The 15,531-nt window shown below is 44.2% G+C and overlaps 1 protein-coding gene, 1 long non-coding RNA gene and 1 pseudogene across 2 annotated transcripts; all 3 read right to left on the bottom strand.

Annotated features, from left to right (window-relative positions):
• Positions 1-594: 594 nt before the first annotated feature.
• Positions 595-4,865, bottom strand: LOC115406582 (uncharacterized). Its single transcript, XR_003933548.1, has 3 exons — positions 4,557-4,865; positions 2,372-2,480; positions 595-1,317 (listed from the first exon to the last, which is right to left on the bottom strand). It is a non-coding gene; the product is annotated as an uncharacterized LOC115406582 (long non-coding RNA).
• A 2,273-nt stretch (positions 4,866-7,138) lies between these two features.
• Positions 7,139-9,730, bottom strand: LOC115406581 (cytochrome P450 1B1 pseudogene; annotated as a pseudogene).
• A 1,616-nt stretch (positions 9,731-11,346) lies between these two features.
• Positions 11,347-13,609, bottom strand: LOC115406580 (cytochrome P450 1B1). Its single transcript, XM_075410466.1, has one exon. The coding sequence runs from the start codon at positions 13,459-13,461 to the stop codon at positions 11,884-11,886; it is 1,578 nt and encodes a 525-aa protein (XP_075266581.1). The 5' UTR covers positions 13,462-13,609; the 3' UTR covers positions 11,347-11,883.
• Between the last annotated feature and the right edge of the window lie 1,922 nt (positions 13,610-15,531).

Below are 15,531 nucleotides of genomic sequence, written 5' to 3'. Positions count from 1 at the left end.
CGTCCACAAAGTAAAATAAAAACATCATTTTTGATTAATAATTTTGATCCGCTTCATCAAGGGTATCAAACATAAGGCCCGCGGGCTAAAAGTGGGCTAAAAGTTTGGAAAATCATGCGGAATGCAACAGCTTTAGGAGAAGATTTTTGAACAAACAAGTGTATTTTTCAGCAGAAGCTGTTGAGATCGTTGGTTCATCAGGTTCCAGGTGGGCCAGCAGCGCTCCACCTCGCCCCGTGCTTCCATTTAAATGCTTCATGTCCTGTAATACGCCATACATGTTTATCCCTAAGACTTTGTGTTCACTTGGCTGAACCTTTTGTGTGAATACTTTTGAGAAACCACTAAACCAAAAGCTTTGATTTCTCAAAAAAAAAAAAAAAAAAAATCAGTCACACTGTTAAGTTAAAAATATTCTTCCCTTTCGTGTTTGTGTTGTGCTCTTTTCCCTCTCCTGGACCTCTTTAACTGGCAAAACATACTAACCATCCAGAACTGTCATTTAGAATAACAGGAACTGAAAAATAACATCTCACACTGTCAACAAGCCTGCATGTTCCAAGCGGAGACGCTTCCAAGTCTTATTAGAGCCGCTTTTTTTTTTTTTTTTTTTTGTTCATCAGAGTGGTCAGCTCCAGAAAGGCCTTATTCTCTGTGTGAGTGGGGAAACTTTGACAGGCGATCACAGCCCACTACAAAAGGAGAGCGTAAAAAAACAACAGAAAATGAATCTTCTCAAATGCAAATAGCGCGTTGTTAAATTGTTTTGCTCTGGCGTGAAGCGTCGCCAAGTCCGGGGCTCGAAATGAGGATGGCGTGAAAGGAAGAGGAGAGCAGTGGAGCAGAGCCGAATTATGAGCGACCGGGGAGGACGCGACAGTTTTTTTAATTTTCCGCTTTGTCGTGGAGATTTTTACAATATTATTAAAAACCGCAGTTCAACAGTCAAAGCTTGAGATGCTTGAAGGGTTGTGATTATGACTTTACTCTTTCCTCATGAATCATGACAATCACACAGATCGCAGCTCATGATTAGAAGGTCACATAAAAATCTCCAGTATTAAATGAATGGAATAACATTATTTCACACGAGTCCCAAAATTAGTGCTTTCCAGTGTTTGATGCGTCTGAATTTGACTTGCCTCGCCCGACCTCAGCCCCATCACCAAAGATTTCCCATTTCTTCTCGCTCTCTGCGTCGGTGGCCAGGTTTCCTGAATCTTGCGGAAACCCTCACGGTCGGTGTCCACATCAAAAGCCATCCTCCCGATTTGGAACAGATGCTTTTTGCAGTTGTGGTTTCCTCTCACAATCATCCTGTCAGTTTGGATTAAAAAAAAAAAGTGGAGGAAGCAGTATTCAGTTTTTATAAGTTGAGTTAATACTAAAAGTCGGATATTTCGAGAAATTTGTTGATCCGCTTTGCGGTGAGGAGGTTAGAATACTTGATTCTGGAGCCATCATTAGATTTTCATTGCTATCTGCAGCGCCTTCGTTCTGTCTTTTCATTGCATTATAAATACTAACATTAAATAAAGTATCTTTTTCAAGCATGTACTCTTACATGATCTAAACAAATGCAATGTACTGAGAGATGGCGATACAAATGCATCAGGTTTTCCACATTTTTCAGCACGTGGGAGTTTGACAGGCTCGGAAAAGGCATCCTGAACCTAACCTTACATTTTCCACTGCACACCTCCCAAACCTCCTGGCTCAAACACAAACTTTGAAAGTTCCAGTTAAAAATATTCATTAACTGCACAACTGTGCCAAGAGAATTTGCGCTTCTATCAGCAACAACTGCAGTATTTTCTCGGTAAATCAGTCAAGGGTGTGAAACGTAATTAGATTGTAAAAATTTCAAAGAAAACTTTTTTTTTTTCTACAATTTCTCAGACCCTCGCTACTTTATTGCTGTCAAATTGGCCTCAAAGCCATCCTGTCAGCAAATTTTTAAAAACAGAATGCAACAGCTGTTGAAGAGGTTTATAGACATCTGACTGTATTTTATACCAGAAGATATCGTTAAAATCAGCTGTATCTTGAAGTTTTAGTCTTTTTCAGTAGTAGTTGCTTTGTTTTGTGACAATTTTCTGACATTTTCTTCATCTATACTCTGCAACACAACAAAGAAAAAGGTTAAAGTGTATCCGCTCCGGCCCTCTCAAGATGAAACTGTCCTGTATGTGGCTCCTGAACTAAAACGTGTTTGACTCTCTTCTAGTTGATCCTACTCAAACATCTTACCTTCAGTAACTTAAAAAAAAAAAGAAAAAACTTTTATATGGGGGTAAACAGAGATTGTTCTGAGTCTATTATTTATCTTATCAAGCTAATTTCCACGTGCAAAACTTTTAAATGATCAAACCTGTAATCTTGGGAATCGCTCCAAGCCGTGCTTCTCTGCACGTCCTCCACTCCTCCTCTCCAGCCGGTGCATGGGATATCACTCCGCTGACCACTTCCAAAGATATCGCCTTACATGAAAAAACACACAGAGGAATAATCTGATTTACTCCCTCCCTTTTCAAAACAAATAAGAGCGGTCTGCTCCTCGGAGGAGAGTTTCCAGTCTGCGGCGGTGCCAGCGGTCTGTTATCGTCGGGGCTCACGCCGCTATCTCTGACGCTGCGCAGGATTGATGGCCTCTCGGAGGTGGTGGACCTACAGGAAAGTACTTACTCTTAGGTCCACTACAGCTGATTTATTAGGGGGATGGATGAGATCATGGGCTATTTGTAGGAGAGAGACGACAGCAATCTAATTTACAGTCCAGGTTTAAGAGAATAAAGAGGGTCTTGTTGTCTTCAATAGAAAAGAATTACAACTGTTTACATGGTGAACAATCTGAGGAGTGAAAACGTGGCCTGTTTAACCTTCTGGAAGCCCAGTTGAAAGGTTGTTGTGGTTTTTCATCATTCCTGCAGATTAGCAGCGGTCAGGTTTAGCGGTGAGTCACAAGGTGGATTTATAGCAGCCACTTGTGGCCCTTGTGATGGAGACCAAACATAAATACAGAGAGGACAGATGATGGGGCGGGGCGGGATGACAAACTCTAGCTTAGGAGAAACGTGTTTGAATCTCACATCGAACAGAAGTAAACATAAAGCCTTTTTTGGTAATATAACATGAACAAAATCTGAAAAGCAAGACAGAGAAAAGGGATTTTGACAGTGTTTTCGACCCGAGTGTTTTCAAAAAGTTACATTTTATCTCGTTCATACGGTTTACATACTTCGAGCATTTTCAAAAAGTTGCATTTTTAGCGACTCTCAGCAACGTTGGTTCCTAAAAACGCAAGAAAGAGTCACCTGAATACGGCGTGGCGTAAACGGAGCCTAAAATGATCACGTTCCACAAGAAGGGAAAAGTGGAAATTATGAGTTCGACCTTGATATCTCCATGATGGAAGGAAGGAGGCGCACGCTTCTCCACCACACTCTCCTCCACACCCTCTCCTTACAGAGCTCCTTTCATTCGCGGACGTGAATCTTAGTCGACATGGTTGCTCAGTTTCCACACCAAACAAAGCTGACCACTTAAACATGGTTTCTGTGAGGGACTGCGTCAGACCGAGACGTGAACTTTCTGAAAAACCACAGGCTGGCCCTGTTTCCCGACTGACCGAAGTGGAGATCACTTCCTCCTGCACTTCCTGAACATAATTCTTTGTTATTTGGAAAGGAAAAAAAAAAAATAATAAAAATGAATGGAACTGCACATTGTGTCTCAGAGTTCTTCTCCTTGCCACTGTTCCAAAACACAATCCCAGCTCTGACATAACAGCAAGCAGCTGTCCCTCCTGATTAGAACGAGCGGAGTTGTTGTTTACTGAAAGGCTGACTTCACGTGTCCATACGACGGCCGCATGAGGCTGGATTCCCGAACACAGTGAAGGGTCAATCATTCCTCGCCCCTGTCAGTTATTGTGTCGAACACACAGTCGGTCCCGAACATCAAAGTGGCACAACTTGATTATAATATCAACTGTAGCATAATTATAAGTCCTGTTCAGTGTTTTCCTCTGTGACGTGATTCCAGAGGGGGGCTGGAACGACTGGAAACAGATTGAAAATCACACAAAAACTCTTGAATAAATGGAATCAAACGTGCAAATTATAACTTTGGAGTTGTGGCGGATCTCTTTTACTTCAACAAGGTTTTCTAATATATGGCCCACAAGCCAAAAGTGGCCAATCTGGCCTGCATGATAACCCGTACCCTGTAGATGTGTGAGACTGTTAGCTCTGTGAAGGACTGCGATTCAGTCCAGCTGCTCTGTTTCTCCTTCCTTTTGAGCGATCCGTCATTGACTTTAAACTAATGTTTATTCACTGGCAGATTCTTTTAGCATGAAGTTTATTTTAACATCGATAATGATATGACAGGCCGGACAGCGGTGTGGTGGTGAGCTCTAGTTTGCATGTTCTCTCTGTGTGTGTGTGCATTGTTTTTTTTCACGGTGCTCAGCTTTCAGCCGTGTTTCAGTTTAATTATTGCCCACAGGTGTGAGTGTAAGTGTTTTTCATTTGATGAATCGGCCTTGGACTCACCCATTGTATGATAGGACGGGCTCCAGCACCACACGATGGATCACTATATAAATATTATGACGTTCTCCCAGGTTCGTACGCATGAAGCATAAAACATCTCAGTCCTGAAGTCAAAAGTTGGCAGATCTGCTGAGCAGCATGAAATCTGAAGTTGAGAGATTTAGATCCTGTTTATACAACGTTTCCAATGAAAAGGCAAAACTGTGATTTCTTTTTTGGTATCCGTTTACGTGACAACGATGCTCAAAGCCACTGAAAAGGTACTGCATTTCTTCTCTCCAAGCGGCTTCGGAGCGTCAGGTCCGGCAACTGGAGCGCTCCTCCAAACAGAAGCAAGCTTTCTCATGAAAAGCTGCATAAATGTGCTACTGTAAATAGTGTAAGGTGTGTCTCTTTGCAGTCACGGTTAATTTACTTGTTGGAAATGTCACTTCTGTCCAGAGGGAGAAGGAAAAAGCGGATTCATATTCACCTTGAATGAGCATGATTTTCCCTTCTTAGTCTATTTGTGTTAGAAGAAAAAAAAACAGTTTCTGGTTCTTCTTTCTTATTTTTTTATTTGGTAGCAGTGTGATTAATGATCTGCTGTGATGTTTGATGCTCCGGGTTAGTTTGAATAACACGCAGCCTCGGTGTTTGTTTGATTTCTTCGCAGCGTTTTGGAGCGGGAGCGTAGCTGTGGTCAGCTCGCTGGTGTCGGGGGCGGCGTTTCAGGAAACACTGTCTGAATAAGAACATGAGGCTTTTCCTCGCCAACACTCAGACACAATGTTCCGCTGTGTTTCCGCAGATGATGGCAGCGGACGAGGAGAAGGGGGGGGTGGCGCGGCAGCTTGGGATTTTTCTGGAGAGCTGCAATCGTCTGCTTCCAAGTAATCCTACCTCACTGTGTGTCACAGTGGCTGTAATTTGCGTGTCAATCCTCCAGCAGAGGGAAGGAGGGGGTTTTGGACGGCGTGCTGAGCTGTATCTGGTGGCGGCGGAGAGAACCCTGTGGGAGGTCACGCTCTGGCTCTGCGTACGTGCAGAATGCGAACAACCTCAGAGCTGAAAAACTCTCGGCCTGTACATTTTTTTTTTTTTACTCCTTTAAGGAGTCGAGCTCGGCAGGTCTGTGAAGCCGAGAGCGGGTGACTCGGGGTGAAAGGGAGTCTTTCAGCTGGACGCGTTTCATGGATGTTTTGGGAAGCGGTGATGGAAACGGCGGAGGTCAGACGGCCCTTCCCCTCCCGTGGGATCCGTGTGGCGCTGCTGAGCGAAAGGAGAGTTTGAGGCCTGTAACAGAACAGAACGTCTCCAGTCCCGAGCGAAAGCGAGCTCAGGCACGCTGTTCGTCCTGCGAGTCCGCAGGTACCACCACCACCACCACCAAGGCCCCGTTCGCACAACATTTTCAGTAAAAATAAAACTTTCATCGCATTTTGAGCGTCTGTTCACAAAACAGCGGCACTCTGAATCACTGAAAATAAAACTTTTTTAGAAACTGCTCCCAAGGTGGAACTTTTCAGAAACAAAAAAAAAGTCCACCTGTGTTTGAAGCAGTGTATAGAAACCTCAGGTAATTTTCCGTTTAAATCCCTCGACAGGAGACGATATCCAGGATCCAGGTTTAGAGAGAAGCTAAATCAACATGTCCGCCGTGATTTCAAACACAGGCGCATCAAGTCAGGAAGCAGCGATTGACTGTCATGAGGGACGTCTGGTAATCATTGCTCAGGAATGAGTGGTCATAACCATCCGGCCGCAGACAGACAGCGCTGGATGCGGCGCTCGGATCGTCCTCATCAGCGAAAGTCCTCCAATCACAACTGCACTCACGCAAGGACTGGAAGACCAATGAAGTTTACTAAATATTATTGGTCAAAAAAAAGCTCATTATAGATGTGTGCAGTGCAGTTTCATGTGAGGTGGGTTTTTCTCGGTTGTGGCCACAGAAGTTTTGGATAAGATTTTGCTGCACGAAACTCAATTTTTCAATACTTTTTTACAGCATTGGCTCCTGTGGTGGAACAGTGAATTACTATTCAAAATCAGTATTGCTTTTAATTCAACTTGAGTTTGCAGCTTTAACATCTAAGGTGATGCAGTTAAATGTTAAACGTTTTCCCTCATGCTGTCAAAAGAAATCCGATCACAGGGTGGAGCAGTGTCATCTCACCTCACAGTAAAATCTGTGTTTTCTTTGAATTTTTTTTTTTTTACAATTTGCTTGTTGGTTTAGTGGGCTGGAGTGGAGCCTTAACCCGAACTGCCAGCTCAACGAAGGAAAGTGTGTCAGTGTGATAGAAAAAAGGAGATAAGTAACTTCAATCTGAACACGCTCATTTACACAAAAGTGGCACCTCGGTCCAAAGTACAACACCTCCGACGTTACATATTGATGTTTGTGCCTTGTGGCTTCATATTGATTTACCAGCGTGTTCGGTTCACGGAGAAAGAGCATGCAGGGCCTGTGATCCCACATCAATCTTTCCCAACAACACGGGGGCCAGACATCAGCCTCTATTATTATCTCTCTGACCTCTCGGGCCCCTGCGGTTTACAGCACTCAGCCTGCTGCTGACAGACCCCACACAATCAGATGTAAGTCAGTAGGAAATGTTTATTGCATCCAAGGCTTTAGTCACACTGCAGATCACATGGATTAGGTACAAAACACCAACGCGATAGATTACAGGTTATGACTCAGACAGTGCGGTCTGTCTCAATCCAGTCATACAGTGCTCCAATATGTGAACTCAGGGAGGACGCAGTAGTGTCCTCTAATAGAATTAGTAGCTTCTACACATGTTACAGGAGATATAATTTGATTACATCAGTACTATGCATGACTTAAAGGTAAATGGTCTCACATGATATGAAGGCTGCGTTTCTGTTAAGCTCAGATATGAAAAGGTTCTCTGGACCACCCAGCCGGTGCAAGTTTTCCCCTGGTCAGCGCAAAAAAAAACAAATGAAACATATTCCCCGGCCACCAGTTTATATTGCAATTTAGCATGACTCTTTCTGAATACCCTCATATAAATAACAATACATGGTCATTATGAATTGAGGTTTACAGTCGACCACACCAGGGTTTTCATTGCCTTTTCTTTTACATTTGGGTTTTCTTTCTCATAAGTCACAGCTTTGCAGAGTTTAGGATTTAAACTATCATCACGGACGTGCCGATAATGCAGTGCATAGGGACAAAACTATAGATTGTCAGTTTAAGTGAGAAAACTCGACACGGCAAAGCTTACTACTTACAAAAGTCCCACGAACAAAGCATACATGCTAATTTCTCAACACATACCTTTTAATTTTGGAACATTGCAGCTTTTTTACTGGCTATTGAGTAACTCTCCCCTGAGTCTGGCAGTGATCTTATAATCCAAAGGTTTCAGTGTTAAACCATAAGAGCAGTTTAGAGAGAAGTCCTGGTTTGGACATTTTTCAAAGCTGCACTGGTGGAGCAGGATGGAAAAGAAGAGAAATATCTCCACTTTGGCGATCTGGTCTCCAATGCATCGCCTCTTCCCCGCTGAGAAAATCATCACATTGTTGGTGAGGTCCTTATCGAGGGAGCCGTTCTCGTCCAGGAAGCGCGAGGGGTCAAAGATTTGCGGCTCCTTCCACATCAGGGGGTCATGATTGACCGACCACTGATTGATGAAGACCACCGTGTCCTTGGGGATGTGCAGACCGCTCACGGTGACGTCCGAGGTCGTGGAGTGGGGGATGGTGACGGGAACGAAGCTGGTGAAGCGCATGGTCTCGTAGATGAAGGCGTCCACGTACGCCAGGTGGGCTCTGTCCTCCAGAGACGGCAGCCGGTCTCGTCCCACCACCCTGTCGACCAGCTGCTGCAGTCTGGTTTGGATTTCGGGGTGTTTGGCGAGCAGAAGGACGATCCAGTGCAGGGCTGTGGAAACGGTGTCCAGCCCGGCGCCGATCAGGTCTGACACCGTGGCCTCGGTGTAGCTCTCGCTGAGCTCGGCGTCGCCGTCGGCCCTGCTGATGACGCCGAGGATGGCGTCGCTCATGTCCCGGGTCACCGCCGGGTCGAAGCTCTCTCTGTGCTCCTCCACCTTGTTCTTGATAAAAGCAAAGAACTCCTCATTCAGGCACTTGAAATTCTTAAAAACGCTCCGCACGGGATTGGGAAAAGACTGAAGCCACGGCATCACGTCCACCAGGCTGCCAGCCCCCACCGTCTGTCCAAACTGATCCACCCTCTGCAGCAGCGTTCTGAACTCCACGTCGTCGTGTCCGTACCGCTTTCCAAAACACAAGGCGCAGATCACGTTAGCGGCGGCTACCGTGAGCTCATGAGCCGGGTTGAAATACTGCCGCTCAGCACTGAGTTCAAGGAGAGTCTCAACCAGCTCTGTGGCTTCAGCTACAATTTGCTGTTCAAAAGCTTTCTTGGTCTGGCTGTTGGCAGATGAAAAGGCTCTGATTGTTGTTTGAGCGATTTTCCTGTGCATCCTCCACTGTTTGCTGTAATTTGTGAAAGTCATACTTTTTCCATCCGAAACAAACTGGAAGGACACGAAGTTGGGTCTGCCTGCGAACTCCGTGCTGTGCTGGATGAGGGCCTGACGGATCGCCCGGTCTCCGTTCAGCACCACCACGTCGCTGCAGCCCAGCCTTATCTGATACACGCTGCCGTACTTCTCGGCCAGCCTGGTGAAGGCGATGTGAGGCATCTGGCCCAATTGCAAGGCGTTGCCCACCACGGGCCAGGCGAAGGGTCCCGGCAGCCTCCTCTTGAGCTTGAGGTTCCTCACCCACAGACAGGCTTCCAGGCAGAAGAGGAAAACAAAAGAGGCAACCAGAACAGGATGGATCTGTCCGCTCCATTCCCTGATGATGCTGCTGCTCTTCACACCAAACTCTGAGTCCATTTGAGCCATTGCGCCTCCTTTAGTTTGTGTCCACTGCAACTTTCACCTCAGAATTGGAAAACATTGATATGGTTCCTCTTGTAAATTTAAAAAAATACAAAAAAAAAAAAATGTATTTTTGTTTCTATATCATAACAAAAATGTAAAAAAAAAAAAAAAAAGCCTGTAAAAGAAGGTCTCCCAGCAGTGTTACATGCTGCCTCCACTGTAATCCTCAGGCGCTGGAGGGAACGGCTCTCTCAGGTTGAGCGGTTAGCAGTGGTGCAGCACGTCTGCAGATGACCACTATAGAGAAATGCGGATTCAACCCTTAACACTTCGCTTATATGTATCTCTATGGTGGGAGGGCTCAGCGACTCAGGTTTTTTATTATCTCTCCCCTCCCATTTAGACCACAGCCTGCAGACCTTCGTCCTGTTCCCTCTCAGGCCTCTTTCCAGGAGAGTCCCTGGTAGCATGATGACAGAAAGAGCAGAGCAGCTACTTAATGAGCCATGTTGCCAAAATCTGCAGATAAACAACTAAACAAACCCACGTGTGGTCTCCAAGATAATCATCACAATTTAATTTCTTATTGGTGTATTTGTTATTCCTGCATAATAGGGCACATTAACTGAGTGATAAAGTTGTTGGAAATTTAAAGTTGAAGCAAACATAGCAAATAAGTTGGTTTTTTTTCTAAACCTTTGGGAATATATTACTTTGCTCTTTCCTGTGGACTTTCCAAGGCTACTTTAAACATGATTATGTTTCATTGTTTACTACAAAACTGTTAATTATAACCATACTGGTGGGGGAAAAACTCTCAGATATAACCACAAAAGTTGTGGGTTTCAATATCCAAACACTGAGCAAATATAAACTGCATAATTTATTACGCTTCATAAAATATATATGCAATATTATGGATGGCATAATAGACCTTTAAAATACAGTCTCTGAGCAAGTGTAGCTGTTATGGCTGTGTCAAACCAGTTTTTGAACTTAATTCAGAACAGAGGACTGCAGCTTTATGTGACTGCTTGTGCAACAGAAGGAACTTTAACATGCATCCGCTGAGAGTTTCAGGAATATTCAGCCACTCGTCAATTATTCCAAAGGTTTCTATTTATGCAACAATGGATAGTGACAGACATGTAAACAGTGGCGGTGCATAATGTCAGACGGCTGGAACGTATCTGCCAGTGGCTGTAAAATGACTGAAACTCCGGAGATATTCACAGAGCTTAGCAGGTTTTTAATGAACGTTCTCAAGCCTGAGCAATAAAGGAGATAAAAACTGCACAACACTGAGCATTGACAATCCACTTTATTCATTTCAGATACAGCTTATTTTCCATTGTGTGGGCCTTGAATGTTAAAGCAGTCACCACAGAATGAGCATTGTAGCATTCAAGGCCCACTGAGTTTAATTGTTCGCCTCTCACACTCACACACACACACACACACACACACACACACACACATATACACACACAACACATTCTGTGGGCATTGTACCATCAACTCCTGAATACAGAGGCTTTAGAGAGCGTGCAGTGACATCTATGTAGCTTTGAGAAAAAAAAAAAAGTTATTGTAAACAAACATGTTCTTGAGACTGCTTCATGAGTGAAAGAAATGTTCTGCACATGTGTTTCGTTGGAGAGGGGAGACGTGTATTTGGCCTGTGTAGCTGCTGCAGTGCTGAAAGAGTTCCCCGTCCACAGTGACGCCTCCTCCTCCTCCTCCTCCTCCTCCTCCTCCTCCTCCTCCTGATCCACGCTCCTTGATGAAAGACTTCCAAGCTCTTCCAAACGTGCCGTTTCACATCCTCCTCGGATAAAGGTGCTGTGTTTATTGTGTTCATATGCTTTGAGTACAGTAGACGGTAAAACAGAGTAGATTTAAATAAACGTGTCATACCTGAAATTATATATATATATATAAAAACAACTGTAACTGCTTTATGTGGCAAATGTAGATACTTTTGTTTTTTTTTTTACATACTACAAAATGAGAACAACAAGTCATCAAGTGACTAATTAACATTCACAAGCATTTCATATACAGTTTTATTAGTTTATATGGACCTCTAAAAAAGATGAAGCAAGTACCTGAACACACCATAAGTACAGGCTTCATAGTGGATGTAAAACAAGAACACAACTAAACAATATGTACAAAACCTGATCAAGTAGTTTGTGAAACAAAACATTTAATACCTTTCCTCTGAGTGTCTCACTCCACAAGCTCACATTGTCTAGATCTAAGAAATCATATTCTGAGAGCCTCCAAGGACAGTACTTTCAAAACAGAGCATGTTATCGGACATCACTTAATAAGTTCTTTTTGTTAAATATGAGAACAGTACTGTTAGTGCAGGTTTATTGTTACTCACTGCTGAAAGTCATTGGCGGAGAAGTGTTTGATGGGGTCACAGTATCGGAGCGTGCCGTTCATGCCGGGGAAACTAAGCCGAGCAGCTTTCCCCTGAGCTTGGTGCTGACGCAGAACGTGAGGGGCTTCAGCGAGAGCCCGTACGAGCAGTCGAGCGTCGGGGGATGAGAGGGGTCGCTCTCGATCCTGCACTGGTGCAGCAGGATGGCTGTGAAGAGGAACACCTGCACTTTGGCGATCTGGTGCCCGATGCAGCGTCTCTTCCCCGTCGAGAAGATCATCACGCTGTTGGTCTTGTCTCTGTCCAGGGCGCCGTTCTCATTCAGGAAGCGTGTCGGGTCGAACACGTGCGGGTCCTTCCACATCTGAGGGTCGTGGTTGACTGACCACTGATTGATGAAGACCACCGTGTCCTTGGGGATGTGGAGACCTTCGATGGTGACGTCCGAAGTCGTGGAGTGGGGGATAGTGACCGGGACGAAGCTGGTGAAGCGCATGGTTTCATAGATGAAGGCGTCCACATACGCCAGGCTGCTTCTGTCCTCCACCGCCGGCAGTCTGTCCGGACCCACCACTTTGTCGATGAGCTCCTGCAGCTTGGTTTGCTGATCGGGATATTTGACCAGCAGCAGGACAATCCACAGCATGGCAGTTGACATCGTTTCTTGGCCGGCGCCAATTAGATCTGTGACCGTCGCCTCGACAAACTCTTTGGTCAGCCCACTGTCCTCTCCGTGCTCGATGACGCTGATGATGGCGTCGCTCATGTCCCGGGTCACCTCGGGGGTGAACGACTCTCTGTGCTGCACCACCTTATCTTTCACGAAAGCAAAAAACTCCTCGTTGAGGTTTTTGAAGTCTTCATAGACGCTACGGACGGGGTTAGGGAAGGACTGAAGCCAGGGCATGACGTCTACCAAGCTACCTGCCCCTACTGTCTCTCCAAACTTGTCCACTCTCTGCAGCAGGGTCCTAAACTCCAGGTCATCGTGTCCATATCTCATCCCAAAGCAGAGAGCGCACATGATGTTAGCAGCAGCTACTTTAAATTCATGAACTGGATCAAAGTACCGTCTATCAGTGCTTTTGCGCAAAAATACCTTCACCAGCTCCATGGCCTCGTCTGTCACGTGCTGCTCGAAAGCTTTTTTTGTCTGACTGTTTGCAGATGAGAAGGCTCTGAGGCTGGACTGCGCAATCTTCCTGTGAGCTTTCCACTGTTTGCTGTAATTATTAAATGTCACACTCCTGCCTCCAGAAATCATCTGGAAAGAGACAAAGTTGGGTCTGCCTGCGAACTCTGTGCTGTGCTGGATCAGAGCCTGACGGATCGCCCGGTCTCCATTCAGCACCACCACGTCGCTGCAGCCCAGCCGGATCTGGTACACGTTTCCGTATTTCTTGGCCAGCCGTGCGAAGGTGATGTGAGGCATCTGGCCCAGCTGCATGGCGTTGCCCACCACGGGCCAGGCGAAGGGTCCCGGCAGCCTCCTCTTGAGCCGGAGGTTTCTGACCCACAGACAGGCTTCCAGGCAGAAGAGGAAAACAAAGGAGGCAACCAGAGCAGGATGGACCTGACCACTCCATTCCCTGATGATGCTGCTGCTCTTCACACCAAACTCTGAGTCCATTGCCATTGTGACAAGTGGTAAGCACACTTTTCCCTCAAAAGCAAAAAAATAAAAATAAAAAATAAAAAAAAGCACTTTGAACAAAGTTAATTAGATTCTTGAATATTTAAAAGGGAAAAAATATATCACATAAAATATAAAAAAATATATCAATCAGTGTCAATCAAAGTTTATTGAGACAACTTCAATCAAGATTTAAGGCTTAAGTGCCTGCCTTTTGCTTGACTCCAGCCTCTTATATGTTTTGCAGGAGGTGGGCAGGGCTCAGGAAAACTTTCATACTCCTCCCATTGTGGTAGCTCTGCAGACCCCACTATATTATCTCTGCGCCGTTGCTCCTCTGTGAGGCGCGCACAGGAGAGCGTGGAGGCTGCGTGACCGTCCACTCCACTCCAGGGAGAATTAAAAAAAGAAAAGAAAAAAGATCCAGAGTCAGCAACCGGTGACCCACTGCGTCGGAGATAATTTGTCTTACTGGCAAAGTTTGTAGAAAGTGTGTCTTTCTATTTATTCACTGGCTGCAGGAGAAAAAAAAGCCCAGGATGAGTTTATTGACAATATGCAACATGTTTGTAGGAGTTATTACACTTTAATGCATGTGAGTTCCTCTTTCAATAGATCTTTTTTTCCCCCTCTTTCCAATCTGCATGCGTCGGTAGTTTGTGATTAAAACCTCGCAATTATCAGCAATTAATTGTTCGCGTGCAATTTGTTAATTGGGAAACCGGATGACGTCACCGCTGATTATTTTTCTGCATGAAGCGTGGAGCGCATCCAGCGCAACGCACGTGAATCAAATAAATGATCAACCCCCCCTCCCCCAAAACAAAAAAAGAAAAAAGAAAAAAATGTTGGAAACGTTTTGGATGATTTACTTTTCAATAAGGGAATCTGAAAAACAAAAATAATAAGGACCACGTGCCATATAATAAAAAACAATACGCCTACATGAATTAGTGATAGGGTATGGCATTATTTGTCCTTTTTTTTTTTTTTTTAAGAAAGATTGATTATTCAGACTGGAATTAGGACTTGGCGAAATGACGACAAAGTAACAAAAACATTAATATATAAATGTGCCACAATAGATTTAACCCTGTTGTTTAACCCTCTTGTACAAGACCTCAGATCACATTGATGGTGATGATAATAATAATAATAATAATAATAATAATAATGTGGCATCTTTATTAAAATGCATCTCAAAGAGCTTTATAAAGACTACAAAAGTTGCCTCCATATGTTGCATATATGCATACATACACATACATCTCTGCTTACAAGATAAAATGCTTTGTTGTAGCTCCACAGATGCAACAAAATTCTATTTTAAAGCAAGTTCTTATACTCAAATACGTGGATGCTCTAATATGTAAAACACTGATCAAACACAGTAACAATATATTTGATCTTTTTTGTTTATATCTGTTCTCCATGATATTCTCCTCTAAATCTATATCAATATTTGCCACAGCTGAGATGTAGAGAAATCCTGTTGCTTCTCCTGAACCTTCAGATCTATTCACCAAGGCAAAATATTTTCCCTTTTCTCCACCAAGAACAAGATTTGTTTCTTGTTTCCCCGCTGGCTGTGAGGTTTATTTTTGCTGGGAGGTAATGATCCTAATTGAAGGTACTAAAACATTTCCTAAGCGAGGCATTAAGTCAAAGGGACAGACAGAGTTACCGCACAGCCATTCATTATCAGCAGGAGAGGAATCAGTGAAAAGATGGTGGAAGATGCAAGAAAAAAAAAGAAGAATAAACGTTTTAGAACTGTTACATGTGTGTCTTGTCTTCCATGACTTGGATTTATGTGTTTGTTTGCACACACTGTACAAGTAAGTGATGGATACATGCAGGCAAGAGAATTTGTTATTACACACAGTCACACAAGTCCTGCAGCATGCACGTCTCATTAGTGAGAAGCACGCACTGTTTATTCCAACATAAAGTTTCCGTGTCATAGATTACACGACTATATCTGCAAAGAAAACTGTTCCCGGCTTTGATAATGAGATTTTTTTTTTTTTAATGAATTGTCGTGCATTCACAATCTGGCCACATGCTTATGAA

The sequence above is a fragment of the Salarias fasciatus genome, chromosome 19 (assembly GCF_902148845.1).
Source record: "Salarias fasciatus chromosome 19, fSalaFa1.1, whole genome shotgun sequence".
Lineage (NCBI taxonomy): Eukaryota > Metazoa > Chordata > Actinopteri > Blenniiformes > Blenniidae > Salarias > Salarias fasciatus.
The sequence above is the reverse complement of the archived record's forward strand: the minus strand, read 5'-3'. Positions and strand labels throughout refer to the sequence as shown.